The sequence below is a fragment of the Coptis chinensis genome, chromosome 9, assembly GCF_015680905.1.
Source record: "Coptis chinensis isolate HL-2020 chromosome 9, ASM1568090v1, whole genome shotgun sequence".
Lineage (NCBI taxonomy): Eukaryota > Viridiplantae > Streptophyta > Magnoliopsida > Ranunculales > Ranunculaceae > Coptis > Coptis chinensis.
In genome coordinates, this window is record NC_141464.1 from 55,824,676 (window position 1) to 55,851,201 (window position 26,526).

Below are 26,526 nucleotides of genomic sequence, written 5' to 3' on the forward strand. Positions count from 1 at the left end.
TTCTCGGGTTATATATTTTTATTGCTAAAATTATTTTTAAGTTATATAACCGATATAAAAGTTGGTTTTACGCTACGACTATAACACTTGTCATCGATTTTTTGTCCTCTCATAAGAAATAATGGTCCTAAATTCAATAATAGTATTTGAAAGTTATCTAAAAACTTTAAATATATTCGCATACATTATACATATGTGTATATTTTAAAACGAACATATGTATATTATACTATACTTAATGCGTCATATATAGAATAAATATCACATGTACCACAATTGTTAGTTAGCATTGTACGTATTCGTTATCCAATATATATACATGTAATATATCAAGCATGTACACGTTCATGTATTAGTTAATATAGACAGTGCATTAGTTAATTCATAGTATACGACTATACGTGTAGACGTAGACACGTAAATATTATTATTAATATTTATAATACACATATTTAATGTAATATTAATTATAAAAGATGCATTTAATAACACACATTCACTATTATGCTAAATGTTATATATTTTTAGTATAATTTTACACCTAACAAATATAGACTATATATAATAATAACTAGCTTTCGAACCCGTCCTACGAACGGGTGCCATTATATTAAATTATTGTAAAAAATATTAGCAACAATGCATAGCTATGAGATATGAAAATTATATTAATCGGTCATTCAAATTTCTTGCACCACTCTATAAAAATGAAGCATCAAATCTTGATAAAACTCATCGACTTTCTATTTGTTATTAGGTTTAATAATAGAAATTTGATTGAAATTTAATGAGAATGTCTAATGTGACGAAGATAATATTGAAGCTACTTGAATAGCATGACATTCTTAATCATAATAAAAAATTATGATAAACACTACTTAAAATGAAAAACTATATTTAATAGAGACATTTATTCCCTCTACTTATAATACAAACATGTTTAAAGGTTATTAGTTCAATGCATTTGCATTAATTTTATGATTTTTCATTAATTATTCTTTGAAGTTAGTTCAATGTAGTACATTGCATTAGGTTTCAATTTCTCATTAATTATTACGTGAGGTTAGTTCAATGTAGTTGCATCAAGTTTTGATTTCCGTTAATTATTATTTGAGGTTGTTCGGTGCAATTGCATCCACTTTATAATTTTTCATTAGTTATTCATTAAGGTTAATTTAGTATGAGTTGCATCCATTTTTTTATGTTTAATTAATTAGTCTTTGAGATTAGTTAAATGCATTTGCATCAAGGTTCCAATCTCATTAATTACTCTTTGAGATTAGTTCAATACATCCGCATCTAGTTTCGATTTTTAGATTTATTTTATATTTTGAGGTTAGTTGAATGCAGTTGCATCCAATTTTCGATTCCCGTTATTTATTTTTTGAAGTTAGTTCAATGCAGTTGCATCCAGTTTCCGATTTCTCATTAATTATTATTTGTGGTTAGTTCAATACATCTGCATCCAATTTTCAATTTCATGCTAATTGTTCTTTGAGGTCAGTTCAATGCATTTGTATCAAGTTTTTGATTTCCGGTTAATTATTCTGTGAGATTAATTTAACGTATTTGCATCCAGTTTTCGATTTCTCGTTTATTATTTGATAAGATTGCATTTGCATCTAGTTCTAGATTTCCAGTTAATTATTGTTTGAGGTTAGTTCAATGAATTTGCATTCAATTTCTGATTTCCCGTTAATTATTTCTTGAGGTTAGTTCAATACATTTGCATCTAATTTATTATTTATGCTTTAAGGTTAGTCCGATGCAATTACATCCGGTTTCTGATTTCTCGTTAACTATTTTTTGAGGTTATTTCAGTGCATATTTACATTTAGTTTCTGATTTCCCACCAATTATTCTATGAGGTTAGTTCAATGCAGTTACATTTGGTTTTTGATTTTATGTTAATTATTTTTTGAGTTTAGTTCAATGCATTTGCATCCAGTTTCTGGTTTTCCATTAATTATTATTTGAGGTTTGTTTAATGTTTAATGCATACCGTTTACAATTTCCCATTAAATATTTTTCAAGGATTTGCATCTATTTTCTAATTTTTCGTTAGTTGTTCTCTGGCGTTAGTTTAATGCAATTGCATCCAGTTTTCGATTTCTAGTTAATTACTTTTTGAGTTTAGTTTATTGCATTTGCATAAAGTTTTGATTTCCGTTAATTACTCTTTGAGCTTAGTTATGTATTTGAATCGGTTTTGATTTTCTTTTAATTATCCAATGTGGTGTGTAATACCAACTTATCTCGATCTATCTATAGTGTCCTTTCCAAACATGACATAAAAAATAAATTATGTTTGATTTACTATGTTGGATCATCAAAGATTATCTAGTTCCCAATTTCCCGCTAATTATTCTTTAAATTATGCATGACTCACTATGTGAAATCTGCAAAGATTATCTACTAAACGAGTGTTGTTATATTAATTATTCTAAAAATATTTGCAAAATATGCAGAACTATTATATATTAATATTATATTTGTAAGTTACTCTAGCTCCGGTGCTCAAATAGAAGAGTGCATGGTGGAACTCATACATCCAAATTAAATATATATATATATATATATATATATATATATATATATATATATATATATATATATATATATATAAGCGGTCCCGTTCGTTGAGCGGGTCCAAAATCTAGTTCGGATCTAATTACAACACACGAGCAGGACACCAATACAACTCCTATCCCATCCAAAACATGCTTCACCCATTGGAGGCCAAAACGGTGGATCATCCCAACCTCTTTCCCATATTAACCAAAATCTGACAGGCTTCAATTTCACCTCTCTCCCTCCTGCCACCTCCAATCTCCAATCACCAAACAAAAAGAGAGATAGAAGTGAAATGGAACCAATTCAAAGAAACACTCGATATGCTATACAGACCCAAAGTGAAAGAAGAACAAAGTATAGTTAGAAAAGGCACCAAGAGCTCTCTAGGCTTCAATATATAAATCGAGCACAGGAAATCAGAAGAGCCAGAGAGAATGACGCTTTGACAGGACCACCAAAGAGATGTTATAGTTTTGAATTTAGTGAATGAAGAAATTGGGGAACATGGTGGGGGGAAGCACGCAAGTGTTTCTATATGAGCCACCGAGAAATGCAGAAGTCTTAGCCCCAGAAGAAGCATTAAATGGTACACCAATAAATCAAAATTTTCTAGATCCCGCCATGCAAAAGATAGTATTATAATGGATTCAGTTTCACCAAACATTGCTCTGAATGAAGAAATGATGATGGAAGCAACTAACGAAGAGAATGGAGGATTTTTCTCAGGAAGTAATAGTGAACTAGATGCCTCAGCAGTAGAAATGAGAGAAGATGCATGGGGTGTTTTGAAGTCTGAGACTCAAGGGGTTTGTGTGGTAGCTGTCCCATATCTCGGCTACCAAATGACGATATTGTCCTGTGTTGGAAATAAAGGTTGGATAGACGCCCACCAAGATAAGGATTCTATCCTATCAGATATTAGATGAGTATATGAATCTATCCTATCTGATATTAGATGAGTATAGGACTCTATCCTATCAGATATTAGATAAGTATATAACTCTATCCTATCGATATTAGATGAGTATAGGACTATCCCATCGAGATATTAGATGAGTATATGACTCTATCCTATCTGATATTAGATGAGTATAGGACTCTATCCTATCCAATATTGAGGAGGGGAACCTCTATAAATAGACCCCCACCTCTCACATATTAATCATCGAACAACAAGAAAAGCTCTCTCTCCTTTAATGGCAACCTCCAACATTTTCTAAAGTAGAAAGCCGATGAATTTGTGGAGATTCCATAGGTGGTATCCTCCTAGCCATTGTCGGTTCTTGGTTCTTGGTTAAGTGAAAAAAAAGGTTGCTTCCCGTTAGAGTGGTTGGAACTTGACTCGAAAAAAGTTAAGAAGAAGAAGATCTTGAGTGTGTCAAGAACATCTTCTCCTGATCAAAGCTTGGAACTTCAAATTGAAAGTCGTGACCAAGGTGCGATCTTACGTTTCATCACTTATTATTTTATGCATGTGGTATAACGTAATTGTATATATCATAGGAATCATGCATGAGATATCGATAAAATCCTACATTGGCATCGAGCAGTTTTTCCATGGTTTTGCATGCTTTTTGTTTTGCGGTTTTGATCTTGTGATCTATAATTTTTGAAAAATCATAGGTTTTTCAAAATCTTTTAATTAATTTTTAAATAATTAGGTTGTTTAAAATTAATTAGAGATTGCTTAATTTTTTTGCAAAATAAATTATTTATGGGAAATAATTAGTGGAAATTTTTTCTAGGAAATTTTTTTTTCTTATAAATTTTTACATGGAAATTTATTTCTGAGATTATTTCTCTATAAATTTTAGGATTTTTTCCACATGTATTTTCCACAATTAAAAATGACATTAGGATGTTTATTTTTTTACCATCGCGATAAATTATTTGAATCGGATTTTTACTATTGCATGTATATAAAATTGTTTGTTTTCTATCAACGGTCAATATGAAAACTAAGGCACAATGCCTAAGTCACATAGACCCGAAACTTGTAGGAAAACTGAACCCAGATCTTGGGAGACGGGCTTCCAAGAAACGCATGACTGCTAAGCAATATAGGGGAACTTTCAAGAGTACTGTCTTGAAATCTGATAAGATAGAGACAGAGCCACCATCACCAGAATATACACCAAAGAGCCCCAGTCCTATTCAGGATAGGAATGAGGCTCGACCACTTAAATCTCTCCTACATCGATTATGGGACGATGCTAAGGAACCAAATCCATATGATGTGTCATCAGGGTTTATTTTCCCACCTCACGGGAAACAAAAGAAATGGGTAATAAATTTCCAAAGGGTGATAGTGACTGTGAGGATGAGGATGACTCCCCTGGGCACCCAGGACGCTTCTATGTTCATGGTTGACTAGCTCATGAGTTCTACATTGTTTTTGAAAGATAGGAAACTCCTTTTGTAGAAACAATTTTATGAAATGGAAATTTAAGTAGTAGATTTTTTGCATATTCTATGTTATTGATAGTCAAATGCATTGATTTTATTTAATGGCTAGAATCATGCTAGTAGATTATCATGATCATCTCATATGTGAAAATGTGGATTACTTAGATTTAATTTAAGAGATGATTCTTATTAAGTAGTATCTATTTTTGGAATTCAAACTTGATAGAATGGCACCCAATGGAAAATCCCCGTTTACGATGCTACGAAAAAGGACTTGTTAAACGATAAAATTACTGAACTTTGGTCTAGAAAAGTTAGGCTAATTCGGCGATAGGAAGGTCATTGATGTAATAACCGAGACGATGCTTGCGAACCTACCATGAAGGATTAACACAAAAGTTTTATCTTTGGCATACTTAAGAAGTACAACAAGTATACAAGCAAAAGATAATGTTGCCCGTTGCCATACTTGGCACCATGAGGAATGACTTCATGATGCGGTATGATGGCCTTGGATCGGCAAAAGAGCTATGGGAAGCGATAAAAGCGGACCTTGGGGGTACTGACCTCTTTTACGCGGTGAGGAGGCTACAAATGAGCTTTGACAAATTTATCAAAGGCTGCCCCATACCTCTATGACACAACATTGCACGTGATGAGAAACATGGTTCTTGAGTTAGCCCAAGCGGGGCCGAGGTCTGTCAAATGAACAACAAATTCAAAGCTGTCATTAGGTCTTTACCTAAAACTTGGGAACAATTTAGATCTTATCTTGACGATGACGACATATCACAAACTTTGCACAGTGCAAAGGAAATGTGAAACAAGGAACAAAGGCTTCTCAATGAAAAGCACATTGTTCAAACTGAAAGCAAATGTTGTCAACTCCAAAAGAGGAAGGCTCCTTGGAACAAGAAAAGTGGAAAAGGGAAAGGCAAAGGAAAAGGCCAAGCCTAACCCACAAAAAGAAACCTAGGAAGTCGATAGACATGACTAGTGTTGAATGCTTCCGTTGTCATCGGATGGGACACTATGCTAGGGCATGTCCTTCTCTGAGGTGAGTTTTACTTTAAGAATCTTGTCAATGTGATAGTAATCTTGTCATCTTTATCTGATTCATCACAATATTGGATTGTAGATTCAAGCAATGACGGAGACCACATAAGCCGGATAGGTCCCTATTTGAAGATTTCCGGAAACTTCCACAAGGAACTTCGGAGAGAGTCCACATGGGAAACCAAAGTGTTGCTGATGTTTTGGGCACGAGGCACTTGTAGGTTGGATTTTTCGCGAGTGGGAGATCCATCCTTATTGAAGAAGTACTCTTTGTACCCTCGATTAGGAGAAATCTTTTATCCAGTTTTGAAATTACTTCAAGAATCCTATGTGTTTAATTTTTCCCCGAACTTCGCTTGAGATATCTTTAAATAACAGTTTGATAGGTCATGCTTATTTAATGAATTCTTTTATGACATTACACTTAGCACAAACTGAAGTTTTTTATGTCTAAAATGGTTGGTTGCCAATTGTGGCATGCTAGACTAGGACATATTGGACCACAATAGGATGAACCGCTTAGCAAGGGGAGGGTTATTAGGTAACTTAACCTCTGTTAAAATGGAAACACGAAAGTTGTCTTCTTTGGAAAAGCCACCAAGAAACCTTTTGGGAAAGCCCAAAGGGCAACTTATCATTTACAACTTATTCACTCGGACATCGTGGACCAATGAATGTAACAACAAAGGCATGGGGCTTTGTATTTCATTACCTTCCGCAGATGACTATGCGCGTTATGGGACCGTGTACTTGATGTCTCACAAATCAGACGCCTTGGACTATTTTAAAAGTACAAAAACTTAGTTGAGAATCAACTTGAAAGGAACAATAAAGGCCTTAAGAACTCCACCCGCGGGGCGTGAATATCTTTTTCGATGAGTTTAAAGGCGAACTCTGTGAAAATAAAGGGTATAGCTAGACAACTAACTATTCCTTATACCCCGCTGAGAATGGTGTCTCGAGAGAAGGAATAGAACCTGCTTTGGACATGGTTAGATCTATGATGGCTCGGTGCTAACCTATATCTCATTTTGGGGTGATGCATTGTTAATCAATTTTGCATACTTAACCTAGTTCCTTCAAAAGCGTTGACAAAACACCACATGAACTATGGATGGTAGACAACCCGTTTTGAACTACCTTAGACCATGGGGGTGTCGCGCCTTTGTCACTTCTCAAAATCGAGAATTTGGAAAGTTGAGTGCTCCCCGGAAAGAAGTGTATCTTTATAAGATACGATTGAGACTTCTAAGGGGTATGTCTTCTTTGGGGGAGGATACTTTCGAGGGCATGTCACGTAAATAGAAGCACGTAACGTCGATTCTTAGAGGATCAATACCCGATGAGGGGTGAGGTTGATAAGGATATACAACTTTATGAAGTTGATAACCTTATAACTGGCGATGAACAAAGGCGAAGATGAAACTTTCATCAACCCCGATTCTAGTAACAATGGCATTGGTCAAATGATTGATCAATCCCAACCTAAATAAAGAGTGTTAGAGGCCATATCCCCAAACATCGGTTTGAGATTGAAGGGAGATAAATATGACCAATGCACTTACAGAAATATCGATGAACCTAAAACGTTCAAGGAGGCTATTTACGGGTCCAATCTAGTAAGTGGATGGAAGCTATGAAGGAAGAATTGGAGTCGATGAAGAAAAAACAAAGTATGGGACTTAGTTGATCTACCTCCAAACGAGGAGATCTATTGGGAACAAGTGGGTTCTCAAGATCAAGAAAAATCTTGAGGAAGGAACATAGACAAATTCAAAGCTAGGCTTGTTGCAAAAGGTTACACCCAAAAGAAGGAATAGACTATGAGGACACCTTCTCACCAAGAGTGATTTTGCCTCCATCACGCCTCTTGTCAATGGTTGCCCATTTAGATTTAGAGCTTTACCGGATGGATGTCAAAAACCGCTTTTCTCAATGGAGAATTACAAGAGGAAATCTATATGGATCAACCCACTGGTTTTTCAATCAAGGTCGAGAACACAAAGTGTGTAAACCCAACAGATCCATATATGGTTTAAAAAGCAGGGCCTCTAGATAGTGGAATCTCGAGATTCCATGAAGCAATGCTTCAAGACAAATTCGAAATGGTAAATGAGGACCATTGCGTATATGTCACAATGTATCATGATATCTGTGAAGTAGCAAGTCGCAATGAAAAGCACGACACAGTGATCTACCATGAAAGTGATCTTAAAGAAGATGAATCCGAAAACCTAATATCCGGAGAGTGTGTGTATACCCCAAGATCTGTTTGTTTCATCACTTTGACAAATAGCACTCATCCCTATGAGTCCACACCATAAAGTCAAAAACGATCACATGATTGAGAATTATCATCAATTGTCACGGCGGGGTAGAATCCCGGTGATTGTGTGATAAACCTTCAGTTCTTTTACCCTTTGCCGTGAAGTCATTGTCGTCGAGTTCTACCAACTTCCAAGATGCATCGGTCGACCTTTTAGTAAGAGCTTGTGGGGAGCAAACCAAAGTTACGAGTAGTCCTCTTATTTTTTCTTGACAAGGTCAAAAGTTCAAGGAGGGTACCATTCGATATGTTTTAAACAAAAAATATATCAATAGAGCTCACATAGCAAGAATTTTAGGGATATTTCTTTTCTTGCTCTCAGGTGGTCAACTATACACATGTTGTGTGAAAACATGTCATGGCAAGAGTATCTAATTTGTTTACTCAACAATAGATATCTGTATGTCCACTCATACCATGCAAGTGTTGTCATCCCTAATGACAATTCCAAGGATACTATGCTCCCACTTGGCAACAACCGTTTGTAGGTTTAGACAGAATCTTCCCTATGAAGCCTGTTTCTTCTTATCCAATTATAAGAAGGGCATGACTTCGACACTAGGTCCACCCTTCCTATAAGGTTTAGTGACTTGTCAAGCTAAACTCCCACTCATTTAAAATGGAAGTGACTGTTCATGTGTGAGTGAACCGGTCAACCCTACCGACATACATATGAGATGATAAACAAGATAATAATGAAATGCAATCGATCCGGAAAGAATGCACTTTTATTCATTAAACCATCAAAGTGTTCTTAACATAATCACATCCTCTTTAACCCAAGCATTTTTACATGTGCAAGGAAGAGTTCCTTTGGAATAGGTTTGGTCGATGGATCCAAGCAACCATCCGATCGGTGGATATATGTTGTAGAACCACTTTCTTTTTTGATATCATTTGTCGATGCGTGGTGGTATTTTAACTCTATATGCTTGGTTCTTCCATGGTACTTTGGATCTTTAGCATATGCAAAAGAGCGACCATCTTTGTCGATCCCGGATGTGAACTGGTTCGGCAGACTCTTGAGAACACCGACAAGTGTTTGATGAATCGTCGAGCCACCACCACGACCTCATGTGCGAGAAGCAACATGCAATATACTTTCGGCTTCCATAGTTGAAAGTGCTATGGAAGTTTGCTTCTTGCTGCTCGGGATATAGCACCTCCATTCATTATGTAGGTATATCCCGGTTGACTTCCTCTCACCAAGGTCTCCAGCCCGGTCGGCATCGAGTACCCAATCGGATTTAAGATCTTTCCCTTGGTAGACAAGTGGGTAGTCCACGGTGCCTTTTAGATACCTCATTATCTTCTTGACAGCCTTCCGATTAATGCGACCCGGATTTGTTTGGAACCTTGATACTAACCCAATTGCATAGCGGATGTCCGCCTTGTACCACAACATTGCATACATAAGGCTTCCGATTTGCGGCTTGAGTATGGTACATTTTTCATAGCCTGAGTTTCGGTAGGATTCTTGGGAGACATTTTAGAACTCAAAGACTCTCCTAGACTTCTTGGGAGATCCACTTGCTTACAATCGGTCATGTTGAATCTTTCCAAAACCTTCGATATATGTCTCCCGAGACAAAGATAACAAAGCGTTTGGGCCGATCACGAAGTTATTTTAACTCCTAAGACATAACTTGCTTCACCCATGTCCTTCATTTTGAAGTTTAATGACAACCACTCCTTAGTGGAATTTATCAATGCCTTATTGTTACCGCTAACAAAATGTCATCCACATATAGAGATAGAATCACAAAACCATTTTTTAGATGTCTTGACATATAATGCTTGATGGTCCTCATTTACCATTTCGAATTTGTCTTGAAGCATTGCTTCATGGAATCTCAGATTCCAATCGCCTAGAGGCCTGTTTTTAAACCATATATGGATCTGTTTCGTTTACACACACTTTGTGTTCCCGACCCTTGATTGAAAAACCCGATTGGGTTGATCCATATAGATTTCCTCTTGTAATTCTCCATTGAGAAAAGCGGTTTGACATCCATCCGGGTAAAGCTCTAAATCTAAATGGGCAACCATTGACAAGAGGAGGCGTATGGAGGCAAATCTCACTCTTGGTGAGAAGGTGTCCTCATAGTCTATTCCTTCTTTTTGGGTGTAACCTTTGCAACAAGCCTAGCTTTGAATTTGTCTATGTTCCCTTCCTCATTTTTCTTGATCTTGAGAACCCACTTGTTCCCGATAGATCTCTGTTTGGAGGTAGATCAACTAAGTCCCATACTTTATTTTTCTTCATCGACTCGATTCTTCCTTCATAGCTTCCATCCACTTACTTGTATTGGACCCAAAAATAGCCTCCTTGAACGTTTTAGGTTCATCAGATATTTCTGTAAGTGCATTGGTCATATTTATCTCCCCTTCAATCTCAAACCGACGTTTGGGGATATGGCCTCTAACACTCTTACGAGGTTGGGATTGATCAATCATTTGACCAATGCCATTGTTACTAGAATCAGGGTTGATGAAAGTTTCATCTTCGCCTTGTTCATCAGCAGTTATAAGGTTATCAACTTCGTAAAGTTGTATATCCTTATCAACCTCACCCCTCATTGGGTATTGATCCTCTAAGAATCTGACGTTACGTGCTTCTATTTCTGTGACATGCCCTTGAGTATCCTCCCCTAGGAAGACATACCCCTTAGAAGTCTCACTGTATCTTATAAAGATACACTTCTTTCCAGGAGCACTCAACTTTCCAAATTCTCGATTTTGAGAAGTGACAAAGGCCGCACACCCCCATGGTCTAAGGTAGTTCAAAACGGGTTGTCTACCAGTCCATAGTTCATAGGGTGTTTTGTCAACAGTTTTTGAAGGAACTAGGTTAAGTATGTCTTGTGACCGTTAACAATGCATCACCCCAAATGAGATAGGCAAGTTAGCACGAGCCATCATAGATCTAACCATGTCCAGCAGGGGTTCTATTCCTCTCTCGAGAGACACCATTCTCACGAGGGGTATAAGGAATAGTTAGGCGTCTAGCTATACCCTTATTTTCACAGAGTTCCTTAAACTCATCGTGAAAGATATTCACGTCCCGGTCGGTTCTTAAGGCCTTTATTGTCTATCAAGTTGATTCTCAACTAAGTTCTTGTACTTTTTAAAATAGTCCAAGGCGTCGATTTGTGAGACATCAAGTACACGGTCCCCATAACGTGTATAGTCATCTGTGAAGGTAATGAAATACAAAGCCCCATGCCTTCTTTGTTACATTCATTGGTCCACGGATGTCCGAGTGAATAAGTTGTAAAGGATAAGTTGCCCTTTGGGCTTTCCCAAAAGGTTTCTTGGTGGCTTTTCCAGCAAAACAACTTTCCACAGTTTTCCATTTTAACAGAGGTTAAGTTACCTAATAACCCTCCCCTTGCTAGCGGTCTATCCTACTGTGTCCAATATGTCCTAGTCTAGCATGCCACAATTGGCAACCAACCATTTTAGACATAAAACTTCAGTTTGTGCTAAGTGTAATGTCATAAAAGAATTCATTAAATAAGCATGACCTATCAAACTATTATTTAAAGATATCTCAAGCGAGTTAAGGAAAAATTAAACACATAGGATTCTTGAAGTAATTTCAAAACTGATAAAAGATTTCTCCTAATTGAGGGTACAAAGAGTACTTCTTCAATAAGGATGGATCTCCCACTCGCCATAAAATCCAACCTACAAGTGCACGTACCCCAAAACATCGGCAACACTTTGGTTTCCCATGTGGACTCTCCGAGTTCCTTGTGGAAGTTTCCGAAATCTTCAAATAGGGACCTATCCCGGCTTATGTGGTCATCCTTCTTGAATCTACAATCCAATATTGTGATGAATCGGACAAGATGACAAGATTTATCACATTGACGATCTTAAAGTAAAACTCACCTCGGGAGAAGGACATGCCCTAGCATAGTGTCCCATCGATGACAACGGAAGCATTCAACACTAGTCATGTCTATCGACTTCCTAGGTTTCTTTTGCGTGGGTTAGGCTTGGCCTTTTCCTTGCCTTTCCCTTTTCCACTTTTCTTGTTCCAAGGGAGCCTTCCTCTTTTTGGAGTTGACAACATTTGCTTCGGTTTGAACAACGGGCTTTTCATTGAAAGCCTTTGTTCCTCAAGCTCACATTTCCTTTGCACATTGCAAAGTTTGTGATCTTGTCGTCATCGTCAAGATAAGACGAAATTGTTCCCAAGTTTTAGGTAAAGACCTAATGACAGCTTGAATTTGTTGTTCATTTGACGGGACTGTCTGCTTGGGCTAACTTCGGCAACCATGTTTCTCATCACCGTGCAATGTTGTGTCATAGAGGTATGGGGCAGCTTGATAAATTTGTCAAAGCTCATTTGTAGCGTCCTCACAAATCGATATAGTCGTACCCCAAAGGTCCGCTTTTATCGCTTCCCATAGCTCTTTTGCCGATCCAAGCCATCATACCGCATCATGAAGTCATTCGTCATGGTGCCAAGTATGGCAATTCGGGCAACATTATCTTTGCTTGTATACTCATTGTACTTTTAAGTACAAACTGAAGATAAGCGGCTTGTGTTAATCCTTCCGTAGGTTACGCTCTTGTCTCGGTTATTACATCAATGACCTTCCTATCTGCGGAATTAGCCTAACTTTCCTAGACCAAAGTTAAGTAATTCTTATCGTTTAACAAGTCCTTTTCGGTAGCATCAGAACGGGGATTTTCCATCCGGGTGCCATTCTATCAAGTTTGAATTCCAAAATAAAGATACTACGAATAAGAATCATCTCTTAAATTTAAATCTAAGTAATCCACATTTTCACATATGAGATGATCATGATAATCTACTAGCATGATTCTAGCCATTAAATAAAATCAATGCATTTGACTATCAATAACATAGAATATGCAAAAATCTACTACTTAAATTTCCATTTCATAAAATTGTTTCTACAAAAAGAGTTTCCTATCTTTCAAAAACGATGTAGAACTAAAAGCAGAGCTAGTCAACCATGAACATAGAAGCTTCACGGGTGCCGAGGGATCCTCATCCTCATCCTCACTATCGACCATTCGAAAATTACTAGCCACTTCCTCTGTTTCCCGTGAGGGTGGGAAAATAAACCCCGATGACACATCATATGGATTTGGTTCCTTAGCATCGTCCCATAATCGATGTAGGAGAGATTTAAGTGGTTAGAGCCTCATTCCTATCTTGAATAGGGATTTGGGGCTCTTTGGTGTATATTATTAAGGTGATGGTGGCTCTGTCTCTATCTTATCGATTTCAAGGCAAGAGGCTTCAAAGTTCTCTATATTGCTTTGATCATGCGTTTCTTGGAAGCCCGTCTCCCAAGATGCCGGTTCGGTTTTCCTACAAGTTTATGTGTCTATGTGACTTAGGCATTGTGCCTTAGTTTTCATCACGACCCGTTGATAGAAAACAAACAATTTTATATTCATGCAATAGTAAAATCCAGATTCAAATAATTACCGCATGGTAAAAATAAACATCCTAATGTCAATTTTAATTGTGGAAAATACATGTGAAAAAATCCTAAAATTTATAGAAAATAATCTCGAAATAAATTTCCATGTAAAAATTTCTAAGAAAAAAAATTTCCTAGAAAAAAAAATTTCCACTAATTATTTCCCATAAATAATTTATTTTACAAAAAAAAATAAAAGCAATATCTAATTAATTTTAAACAACCTAATTATTTAAAATTAATTAAAATATTTTGAAAAAAAAAACATTTTTTCAAAATTGTAGATCACAAGATCAAAACCGCAAAACAAAAGCATGCAAACCATGGAAAACCGGGCTCGATGCCAATGTTAGGATTTTATCGATATCTCATGCATGATTCCTATGATATATACAATTCGTTATACCACATGCATAAAATAGCGGCAAAGAAAGGAAGATCGTGCCTTTGTCACGACTTTCAATTTGAAGTTCCAAGCTTTGATCTACAGGAGAAGATGTTCTTGACACACTCAAGATCTTCTTCTTCTTAACTTTGCTTGAGTCAAGTTCCAACCACGAACGGAAGCAACCTTTTTTCACGAACCAAGAACCAAGAACCGACAATGGCTAGGGAGGATACCACCTATGGAATCTCCACAAATTAAACTTCTACTTTAGAAAATGTTGGAGGTCGCCATTAAAGGAGAGAGCTTTTCTTGTTGTTCGATGATTAAATATGTGAGAGGTGGGGGTCTATTTATAGAGGTTCCCACCTCCTCAATATCGATAGGATAGAGTCCTATACTCATCTAATATCGATAGGATAGAGTTATATACTCATCTAATATCGATAGGATAGAGTCCTATACTCATCTAATATCGATAGGATAGAGTCCTATACTCGATGGTTTATCCTTATCTTGGTGAGGCGTCTATCCAACCTTATTTCCAACATCTCCCACTTTCGCCCGGCGGCGAAGAAGGTTTCTAAGAGAAGCATTTAAGTAGAATGCTTAGCCATTTGTGTCTCTCACACGCGGAAATGGTTCGTGTGACTCTAAGACACCTATCATGATATCTGTGAAGTAGCAAGTCGCAATGAAAAGCACGCGACCACGGTGATCTACCATGAAAGTGATCTTAAAGAAGATGAATCGAAAACCTAATATCCGGAGAGTGTGTTGTATACCCCAAGATCTGTTTGTTTCATCACTTTGACAAATAGCACTCATCCCTATGAGTCCACACCATAAAGTCAAAAACGTATCACATGATTCAGAATTATCATCAATTGTCCGGCGGGGTAGAATCCCGATTGATTGTGTGATAAACCTTCGGTTCTTTTTTACCGCTTTGCACGCAAAGTCATTGTCGTCGAGTTCTACCAACTTCCCAAAGTATGCATCGGTCGGCCTTTTAGTAAGAGCTTGTGGGGAGCAAACCAAAGTTACGAGTAGTCCTCTTATTTTCTTGACAAGGTCAAAAGTTCAAGGAGGGTACCATTCGATATGTTTTAAACAAAAATATATCAATAGAGCTCACATAGCAAGAATTTTAGGGATATTTCTTTTCTTGCTCTCGGTGGTCAACTATACACATGTTGTGTGAAAACATGTCATGGCAAAGAGTATCTAATTTGTTTACTCAACAATAGATATCGTATGTCCACTCATACCATGCAAGTGTTGTCATCCCTAATGACAATTCCAAGGATACTATGCTCCCACTTGGCAACAACCGTTTGTAGGTTTAGGCGAGAATCTTCCCTATGAAGCTTTGTTTCTTCTTATCCAATTATAAGAAGGGGCATGACTCGAAGACTAGGTCCACCCTTCCTATAAGGTTTAGTGACTTGTCAAGCTAAACTCCCAATTGTTTAAAATGGAAGTGACTGTTTCATGTGAGTGAACCAAATAACCCTACCGACATACATATGAGATGATAAAATGTATAATGAGAATGCAATCGATCCGGAAAGAATGCACTTTTATTCATTAAACCATCAAAGTGTTCTTAACATAATCACATCCTCTTTAACCCAAGCATTTTTACATGTGCAAGGAAGAGTTCCTTTGGAATAGGTTTGGTCGATGGATCCAAACCATCCGATCGGTGGATATATGTTGTAGAACCACTTTCTTTTTCAAAAGATATCATTTGTCGATGCGTGAGTGGTATTTTAACTCTATATGCTTGGTTCTTCCATGGTACTTTGGATCTTTAGCATATGCAAGAGCGCAACCATCTTTGTCGATCCCAGATGTGAACCGGTTCAAGAACTCTTGAGAACACCGACAAGTGTTTGATGAATCGTCGAGCCACCACGACTCTGTGTGGCGAGCAACAACATCTGATATACTTTCGGCTTCCATAGTTGAAAGTGCTATGGAAGTTTGCTTCTTCTGCTCGGGATACAAAGACACCTCCATTCATTATGTAGGTATATCCCGGTTGACTTCCTCTCACCAAGGTCTCCGCCGGTCGGCGTAATCGGAGTACCCAATCGACTTAAGATCTTTCCCTTGGTAGACAAGTGAGTAGTCCACGGTGCCTTTTAGATACCTCATTATCTTCTTGGCTGACCTTCCATTAATGCGACCAATCTTGTGGATTTGTTTGGAACCTTGATACTAACCTAATCATGCATAGCGGATGTCCGCCTTGTACCGCGACATTGCATACATAAGGCTTCCCATTTGCGCTTGAGTATGGTACATTTTTCATAGCCCGAGTTTCAAGATAGGATTCTTGGGAGACATTTTAGAACTCAAAACTCTCCCTAGACTTCTTGGGAGATCCACTTGCTTACAATCGGTCATGTTGAATCTTTCCAAAACCTTCTTGATATATGTCTCCCGAGACAAAGATAACAAGCGTTTGGGCCGATCCGCGAGTTATTTTAACTCCTAAGACATAACTTGCTTCACCCATGTCCTTCATTTTGAAGTTTAATGACAACCACTCCTTAGTGGAATTTATCAATGCCTTATTGTTACCCGCTAACAAAATGTCATCCACATATAGAGATAGAATCACAAAACCATTTTTAGATGTCTTGACATATACGCAATGGTCCTCATTTACCATTTCAATTTGTCTTGAAGCATTGCTTCATGGAATCTCGATTCCACCTAGAGAAGGCCTTTGTTTTAAACCATATATGGATCTGCATTCGGTTTACACACTTTGTGTTCCCCGACCCTTGATTGAAAAACCAGTGGGTTGATCCATATAGATTTCCTCTTGTAATTCTCCATTGAGAAAAGCAGTTTTGACATCCATCTGGTAAAGCTCTAAATCTACAATTTTGTCTACATAAATTTCGAGCACTATGGTTCTTTACCAAAACTCAAAATCCTAGGTCGTATACCTCGCTCTGATACCAATTGTTGTGAATAAATGACTGCGGAAACAATGTTACCCACAACAAACGGATCAATCCTACACAAAGATCGATCCTTCACACTAGACAAGACTTCAACACCCTCCAAATACTATCCCAACGCTTCTCATTAATCTTACAATTTAACAAGCATATAAAGTAAAGATAATAATACAAAAGAGAACCAACCACAAGACAAGGATATATCGTGGTTCGGCAATTTGCCTACTTCCACACTGGCGAGATCCGAACTTTACTAGATGTCTAGAGTAATAGATTACAAGAGCTCCTCAATTCACTCACAAAGAATGAACACTCAACTCACTAAGAATTTCTCTCTTACAATTTCTCTCTTTCTCTTTTTTTTGTTAGATTTTGTTTCTACAGAAAAAACCTATTTTTATACTATTTCAGAAAAACTTCCGAAACAGTGAATTTCGGGCTAAAATTGGTTGGAGCGCGGGTCGCGCCCATCGTAGGCGCGGGTGCGCCCAAAACACTGGAAGGTCGCGCCCATCGGAGGCGCAGGTGCGCTCTAGACATGAAAGAGAAAAAAAAGCCCTTTTTCTCTACATTCAGGTTGAGCCTCGGAAGATGAGTATCTATAGAGAAGAAGCTATAGAAACACTAATTGAAGCGCTTCGAAGGAAAGCCTTCCTGATTTCTCAAATCATGGCTCTTGATGCATTTTCATCTCTTTCTGGGCGTTTAACTGCTTCAGGAAAGTCCCTTACCGAAGCCATGTTACTAAAATCTGCAGGACTTGATCAATCTTACAACGCTTTACTAAAAGCAGAGAAACAGCCACATGAAGTTGAACAAATGGAAACAATGGTTAGCAATCCCACAATTTTTTATTCAGCCATGAGACAATTCTTTTTATTAATACTCTTTTCCAACTATGACTAAAATGCTTGCAAATAGGAAGAGGAAGAGAATGTGGCAAGGTCATGGGAGAAACGGGCGGCTTTTGTACTCTGTAACCATGAAAATGGATCTATTTTTAAGGCTTTAGAAGAATGTCTTAAGAGCAACTCCTTGGAGATGGCAAAGTCATGCCTTGTGATTGCTACATGGCTCACCCACATGCTCACTAATCTTCCCGATACTGGTGTAAGAGATACGGCACGCAACTGTTTGCTTGACCAGTTTAGAAACGTTCTCCAATCATCGAGAAACCTTGAGGAGAAGGCTCTCGCTACTGTGGCTTTGAGAAGCTTCATTGATGACCAGGGTAAGTCTTAAAGGTTGAATCATGTTATTTAGCTACACAATCTAGTATCTAAATCTAATGAGTTTAATTGTGCCTAAAATGTTTCCAGATGCCCTTAAAGAACTTGGAGCATATGCAAAGACCATATGCAAATCCCTGAGGAAGCTTAAGAGGAGTTCAGTGGTGGTCACAGATATATTAAAAGCACTAATGAATTTGACCTCCATCAATGCAGTGAGTGAACATGCTTAATTCGTAGTGATAGATATTTGTCATCGATTAGCCCATACTAAAGTCTACTGTATTCCAGACAGAGCTTTGGTCCTGTGCTGAAGTAACTGAGATTGATTCAGGGAGCAATGGTGAAGTTCTTTCCCTGGTTCATCTAAAAGGCCGGGTATTTAGCAGCCATTCTGATGGAACTATAAAGGTATGCTGAGTATTATAGCCTCCATTTCAGAACACATATTTCATCGAAACAACAATGGTACATGAAGGGTCGACTTTGAAAAATTCGTTGTCCTAGGACATATTATCACGAAAATGAGATCAAATTGAAATGGTTTCAAAACAAAAATATAAATTATTTAAAATGAAACTGGATTGGTGAAACTCTTTTACTCTGGATTGGATGTGCATCTTTGTCATTTTGGTAGCTGCTTCAGCTGCTGTGTTCTCTGGCTTCTTGTTTTTAATTAGACAACGGTTTAATTTCAGTATACAATATACATTCTAGATGAATCTCCTAAAGTTAGACCATCAGATGCTTAGGGTAGACATTTTAGATGAATCTCCAAAAGTTAGACCGTTAGATGCTCAACTAAAGATCATGCTAAATAAGTTGCTAAGTGGAATAAATTGTTGTTTTAAATGTAGGTATGAGATGCTGGGAAGAGGGTATTGCGACTGATTCAAGAAACTCGCGAGCATAAAAAGGCAGTCACATGTCTGTCTATTCCCTCATCGGGGGACAAGCTATACAGTGGTTCACTAGACAGAACAATTCGAGTAAGTAGTTCCGTATAATGTTATTATCCCACATAAGATCCAGAAAACTATGAATGAACTGCTGGCCGTGGAAGCCTATAATATGTCAAATTTAGTCACATTATGTATAAAATTCTATCAACAATAACATTCTCCTAAAATGTTACAAAGGTACAATGATCAATGATGTCTTTGAAATTTCAAACCATGTGAGATGCGGATAATAGAAAAGTTAATAAAGCAATTTGTATCAAATACCAAGTTGTCGGCAGATTTTGAAGGCTTAAGTCCATGTGGTATTTGACCTTGGTTAGCCAGGTGCAAGTGTGCAACAATTGAATGAATGGAATTCAGAGGATGCGGGTTTTATCTAAAATCGGTAGTTATTTCAATTAAGGGAAGGTTTGGATTTCTGATCCACTAATTATGAAGTTCGAGTTATTTCAGACAATTTTCCACTGCTTTGTCACGTGTAACTTTATAGGAAGCTGGGAGCGGATTCCATTTTATCTGTAAGAGCATCTTTAGCAGTGATATCAACTTAGCATCAAACACCAAATTTTTAACCTAGCATCAAGAATTTGGTGTTTTTTCAACTTCAAGAGAACTACATGTTGATGAAAACACCAAAAAAACACCAAACCAAACACCAAATCGACCAATATTTGGTTTCAGGTTTGATGTTGTATCAAATCACTTACGCGGTTTGAGAAGCACCGCGCAGTTTTGGCAAAACCGCGTGGGCTTGGGCTGCTAAATGGGTTTCTATGGCACGGTTTTGGCAAAAACGCGTGGACTTGGGCTTCAATGGGCGCGGTTTTGCCAAAACCGCGTGTGTTTTTTCTGAAAATTAGAACTGTGATGCATAGAACTTGAAAAATTATGAGTTGTGCATAGAAGTTAAGAAATTAACAATTATGCAATTGAAGAAATTAAGAATTATAATTCAAAATTGAAAAAATTAAAGAAATTAAAAACCTATGATTATGATTATGCAGTCCAAAATCTATGATTATGATATAATCATATAATATCCAAAATAATCCAAAACCTATCATATTACATCAAATTTATTTAGCTTTCTTCTTCGCCCTTTACCACTCGATCCTCTCCTCTCTATTTGACGCGTTCGGTCGCCTCTAAAGTTCATAATCGAGAATCATGATTTTCTCTGCATGCGGAGGTTAACTACTTCGACTGAAGTTCCTCATATCCCCGATGTTCTTTGCGTGTACACTTGCCGCGATATCCTCATACGTTTTCCGAAGTCTCGCCATACGACGCGTTGGGATTGATATGTCTGAGAATATGCCTCCTCTCTTTCTTGCCTATAATGATACAGGGCAGTCCTCATCCCATCAAACATAAGAACTTGGTTCTCATATCTTTCTAGAACCTCAGCCTAAAAATCCAAGAAAATACAGTGTGAGTACATATTATATATATAATGAAGAAGATAAATAAAACAATTAAACTCACCATGGTATACTAATCAATATGCGGCTCTAACTCAGAGAAACGAGCATGAGGCACCTCAGGAATGGAAATATAAGTAGGCTCCCCATCAGGTTCACACACGGCAAACATCTGAGGATTACTTGCGCATTACGAGCCGGATGATATGCATTCAGAGGTTGTGGGTTGTAAACAGGCTGTGGCGGATGAGGAATACGTAGCTCACGTCTCATCCCTTCCAGGCCCACAAACTCGAAGTTGCTAGCCCGACCAACAGGAGGCAACAACGGACCCATGGAGACACGGTTCCACCATCTATAATATTGATCAACAGTCTGCTCAACAACAAAAGAAGATGCATCTGACCAAGGACCACAACTAGCATAAACTTCATGAATATGAGTTCTACCCCACGACTTTGCATCACTAACATCTGGCATGGGAGCACATGGAACTCCATAACGTCCAGTCATCTGCCTCCAACATCTGTCGCCACAATACCAAACCCCGCGACAAATACGCGTCGCGACAAAAACAACTCTGTGATGTGACAACACACAAGCATGTTATACAACTGGATCGTTAAAGGCAGTAGACAAATGCCAAGGTCTCCACTCAATAGATGACAATGATCTAATATCAATCTGAGCACGAGCCATACAGATATTATTCCTAATCTGCCCTCTCATTCACGAGTCAAGTGAGGCCCGACCAACTAGCAAATCTAGGGCGAGTATCAGCAATCATGTCTATGTTAGGACAAAGATATCGAAAGTACTCATAAAACCAAATCTCTAAAAGTCCCATGAATCCTGCAATCTGAGGACTTCTACTTCCAAATGTCTGTGAAGCTTTATTTAACGCCGATATCAATGTGGCATATACTAAGCTACCCAGGTCATAATCTCTCATAGTATGCAAATCAGATACATAAGCATAATATCGGTCGTCCAGAGAATGACCATTGGGAAACAAAACATGCCCAATAAAAACATCAAAAAGCCCTAACATATTGACGGCACCCTCACTACCCTAAGAACGATCAAAAGCTAACTCCGCTCGTGTATCAGGATGCATGAGGGGTTCCATATATGCAGTCTTAATATAAGATAGCTTAATCCCAGAAGAATCATAAGCATCCGCACCCAAACAAGGATAACTCATAAGCGTACTATCCATATTCTCATAATTTGTATGAAAAAAGGTATCGGTTGGCCTATACCGATACTCAACCCAGAAATCATAGTGAAGTCTAGTGGTGTGAACCCTAACTCCGCACAAGGGAAATAAAATGTATGAGTTCTACTCCACCATCTTTCTACTAAAGCTATGACCACTGCCCAATCAGCCTTCTCATAATCCGCATCAATCAAAATATCCAAAGGTGTATACAAAATACTATCTCTAATATGTACAAACTCATCCAAACTCCTAATAACTTTCCACCACTCTCTAACACCAAGTAAAGCCGATCTAACTCGGTAGTCAATAACATGCTGATATTATAAAAAAAAAATAATGCATATAAGATAAATAATTAATTGGTCCAACTCAACTAATTAATATTCAAAATATTTAATCAAAACTAATTAATTACCTGAGTATTAGTCACTGCATTCGACACGTGTTTTGGGTCACGTGTAGAAGACACAACTTCCATATCAAGTGCTTCTCCAGGTGCAAATTGCCAATCAAAGTCGTTCATCTGATACTCCAGTACATAGAGATGTCTATTAGTCGGCGCGACATCCTCGGGTTCTTCTCCCCCACCGTATTGTACTTCCTCGGATTCTTCTCCCTCATCACCAATGTCACTTGTGTACTGCCAATCATCACCGTCGAAAGGTTCAAAATGATCCATATAAAATTTCAAAAGTTTAGGTAGGTTTTTTATTTTTTTTTAACTAAGGAGAGGGTTTATAATTGAGAAAATAGTTGAAAGTGATTGAACCGCGCAGCTTTGGTCCTGATTATATAATAGTAGCACGCGGCTTTGAGAACACCACGCGGTTTTGGCAATATGGCGCGTGGTCTTAGGCCTGTTAGTTGGGCTATATGGCGCAGTTTTGGCAAAACCGCGTAGTTGCTTGGTGTTTTTTTGATGTTGCTCCTAAACTTGTTTGGTGTTTTTTTGGTTTGGTGTTTTTTTGGTTCAAAATTTTGGTGTTTTTTTTGTTGCTCTCCTAAAGATGCTCTAAGACTCTGGATGTTGAAATTTGGTTTCATGACAGTGAGGTGAGCTTTCTAATCTTTAGCAACTTAGAGCATCTTTAGGAGAGACACTGTTCTAGCATCAAATACTAAATTTTCAATAATTTTGTGTTTTTCCATTTTCAGGAGAGACACATGCTGATGAAAACACCAAAAAAACACCAAATCGACAAAAATTTTGTGGTTGCTTTGATGTTATATCAAATCTCACTCGCGGCTTTAGATAAACCGCGCGGTTTTGCGAACACCGCATGGGCTTTGGTGTTAGTTTGGGCCTTTGTCTCGTAGTGTTTCGAACACCAAATTTTAATTTGTCACGGTTTACCGAAAACCGCGTGGGCTTGGGCTTGGTCTCTTGCGCGGTTTTGCGAAAGTCGTGCGTGATTTGGTGTCGAATATTTGATGTTTCTGCTAAAATTGTTTGGTGTTGGTTTGGTTTGGTTCAAATATTTGGTGTTTTTCTGGTATCTCTCCTAAAGATGCTCTTAGCACTAGATCATAATGAAATTTCTGTAAAGTACTAAATTGTGATATGTGGGTCGTGGGTGGCATCTACCATATATAAGAAGATAGAAGGCCAACTATCGTTTTTTTTCCGATAGAAACATGTGTAATGTCATTAAAACATCAAAGGGATAGTACTACATGCAAGTAGATGATTAGGTAGTGAGCTCACATCTTGGTTATGAGCAGCCCAGTTTGCAAGCTCATGAGCTTCTACATTAGTCACCCTATTAATCCAATTAAACTTACAAAACGAAAAAAGGTTGACACAAGCCCAATATCATGGCTCTAATAGACTTTAACTACCAATTAAAAGAGTTAAACTCTTGAGTATTCTGTAATTCCTGGATTACAGTCTTAAAGTCACCCTCAAACAAAAAAGAGTTTTCTCCAGTACTCCTAGCCAGCTTTTCTGCAACTTCAGTAGCCACCATCTCTGCTTCTTCTGCACTTCCAGCCTCAATTCTCCTAGTGGTTGCTCCCCTTAAGATCCCTTCCCCATCCCACGCTAAGGCCCCTGTTGCCGCAGCCTTATTATCCCTACAAAAAGCCACATCAAACCTTATTACAAGAGTGTTTTGCTCTATCAAAGGGAATTCAACAGTATATGGCATATAATGAGTTAATATAGGAGGTTGAGTGTTAGCATTTCCAACTCCCTGATTCTCTTTGAAAGCTTGGATGCAGTTATTCCATTTCGTAGAAGCTCTCCTAATGAGGTTATCCCTGTTAGGGGCTTTGCCTTCAAATTTTGTTTTGCTCCTCATCTCCCATATTTCTTGCAGAATAATAGCTGCTAGCACTCCTTTTTATGCTATTCCAGTATCCTTAGCCTTGGTCCATTCCATGAACATGTCCAGCCACTCCCTTATGGACTTGTCTGCCATCTCCTCTACTCTACCTCCCAAATCAGAAGCAAACCAAATTGGTTGTATCCATTTACACTTGAAGAAAATGTGAATGGGTTCTTCTTGTTCAAGCCAACAAAAAGGACAAGTGTACTCCCTTTGTATATTTTTTTCTCAAAAGCAGATCTCCTGTAGGGAGTATGTTCATGTACAACTTCTAATCCACAGCAGAAGATATTTTTTCTCATAAGCAGATCTCCTGTAGAAAGTATGTTCATGTATAACTTCCACAACAGAAGCTGGTTACTAGCTGTTATCTGAGCTTTCCATAGGGTTTTTATAGTTTTAGTATTAAAAGAAGAATTGCACTCTTGCCGTTCTTCTTTTTTGAGAAAATGGTATGCAAATTTAACAAATAGTACACCATTCCTGGTTCCTACCTATCTGACCTTTATCAGTAGCTGTAGTAGTTGGTCTGATAACAACTTGCTTTACCAGATTTGCTATATCAGGTGAGAATAGACTCTCCACCTTACTATAGTCCCATCCACTCCCATCATCAAACATCAACTCCCCCACTTTGAGGTCCTCAAGGTCTAGTCTATCTGGTCTAATATCCTTGAGAGTAATTGGAGCAACATTAAGGAGGAGCCAAGGTTGTTTCATCACATTAACCTTTTTCCCCTCCCAATGCTCCAAATTACCCCTGGAAGAATATCTCTAGCTGTTCTATGAACACCTTTCTAGAACCAAGAGGCCTTAGGTGGAGGGTTAATTTTGATGTCAAACCAAATCTTTCCATAAGTGGCCTTGAAAGTTTTAGCCTAAATGGATGAAGTATCAGTAATAGTCTTCCAAGCCAGCTTAGCTAGCATAGCCTTATTCATATCACCAGCCTTCCTTATCCTTAGGCCTCCCAAGGCTTTAGGTTTGCATATGTCATCCCACCCAATGGTGTGGATGCTTTTGATATTTTTTGTGCCATGCCATCAGAAATGTCTGCAAGCTTTATCCATTTTTTTTACAAGTTGATCTTGGCAGCTTATAAGTAGACATAGCATATAAAGGTGTGGCCTAAGCCACAGCTTGAATGAGAGTAGTCCTTCCAGCTTGTGCTAGGACTTTTGTTCTCCACCCTTTAATCTTACCATGAAATGTATCCACTAAGTAATCAAAGTCCTTTTTTTTATGTGATAAAAAAATAGGGACACCCAAATATTTATCTTTTTTTATCAAAAAACCTCATTTTCCATAATTTTTTTAAAATTGTTTTGTGCATATTATGTATATTCTTGTTACAAAAGATACTAGACTTACCATAATTATTCTTTTGTCTAGTAGCTTGGCAGTAGTCCTCAAGAATACTCTTGAGCTGTCCACTTTTAGCAAGGTTAGCTTTAGTGAATAAGATGAGATCATCAACATACAAGAGATTGGGGGATTTCTCCTAATTTTAATTTTAATACCATGGATATCCCCATTGTTCTCAACCTTTGCTATCATCCTGGATAAAGCTTCAGATACAAGGATAAAAAGGTATGGGGAGAGAGGATATCCCTGTCTCATACCTCTTTAAGGAGTAAACTTATCAAGGGGTGAGCCATTAAGCAACACCCTAAAGGAAACAGTAGAAAGGTATTGGGAGATGAGGAGTCTCCACTTATCACTGAACCCAAGCTTTTTAAAAATGTTATCTATAAATGACCACTTAATTCTATCATAAGCTTTTGTTATATCCATCTTAAGAGCTACAAAATTTTTTTTGGTTTTCATATTATGAAAAATCTCACTAGCTAGATCTATATTATCTCCTATACTTCTACCTTTTATGAAGGCTCCTTGAAAAGGAGAAACAATCTTATTGATATGAACTTTGATCCTATTAGCAAGAATTTTATAAATAATCTTATAACAAAAATTGCATAAACTAATAGGTATGAACTTAGACATATGATCAGAATTGGAAATCTTAGGTATTAAAGCTATAAAGGTTTCATTAAAGCTGGGGTTCATGCATCCTTGAATAAAGAAATTCCTAACACAATCAATAATAGATGGACCAACCACATCCTAACAATGTTGATAGAAAGTGCCTTGGAATCCATCAGGGCC

The 26,526-nt window shown here is 37.7% G+C and overlaps 1 protein-coding gene across 1 annotated transcript; it reads left to right on the forward strand.

Moving 5' to 3' along the window:
* The first annotated feature begins 17,120 nt into the window (after window positions 1–17,120).
* On the forward strand, window positions 17,121–19,651 carry LOC147476818 (putative E3 ubiquitin-protein ligase LIN-1). The gene is made up of 5 exons (XM_086584503.1): window positions 17,121–18,030; window positions 18,121–18,430; window positions 18,519–18,643; window positions 18,720–18,839; window positions 19,286–19,651. The coding sequence occupies exons 1-5, from the start codon at window positions 17,791–17,793 to the stop codon at window positions 19,289–19,291; spliced, it is 801 nt and encodes a 266-aa protein (XP_086440629.1). The 5' UTR covers window positions 17,121–17,790; the 3' UTR covers window positions 19,292–19,651.
* The last annotated feature ends 6,875 nt before the right edge of the window (window positions 19,652–26,526 follow it).

Coding starts and splice junctions, on each gene's coding strand:
- LOC147476818 (XM_086584503.1), top strand. CDS start 17,791: ATGAGTATCTATAGAGAAGAAGCTATAGAAACACTAATTGAAGCGCTT. Junction 18,431..18,518: donor AAGCTTCATTGATGACCAGG/GTAAGTCTTAAA, acceptor AAATGTTTCCAG/ATGCCCTTAAAGAACTTGGA. Junction 18,644..18,719: donor ATTTGACCTCCATCAATGCA/GTGAGTGAACAT, acceptor ACTGTATTCCAG/ACAGAGCTTTGGTCCTGTGC.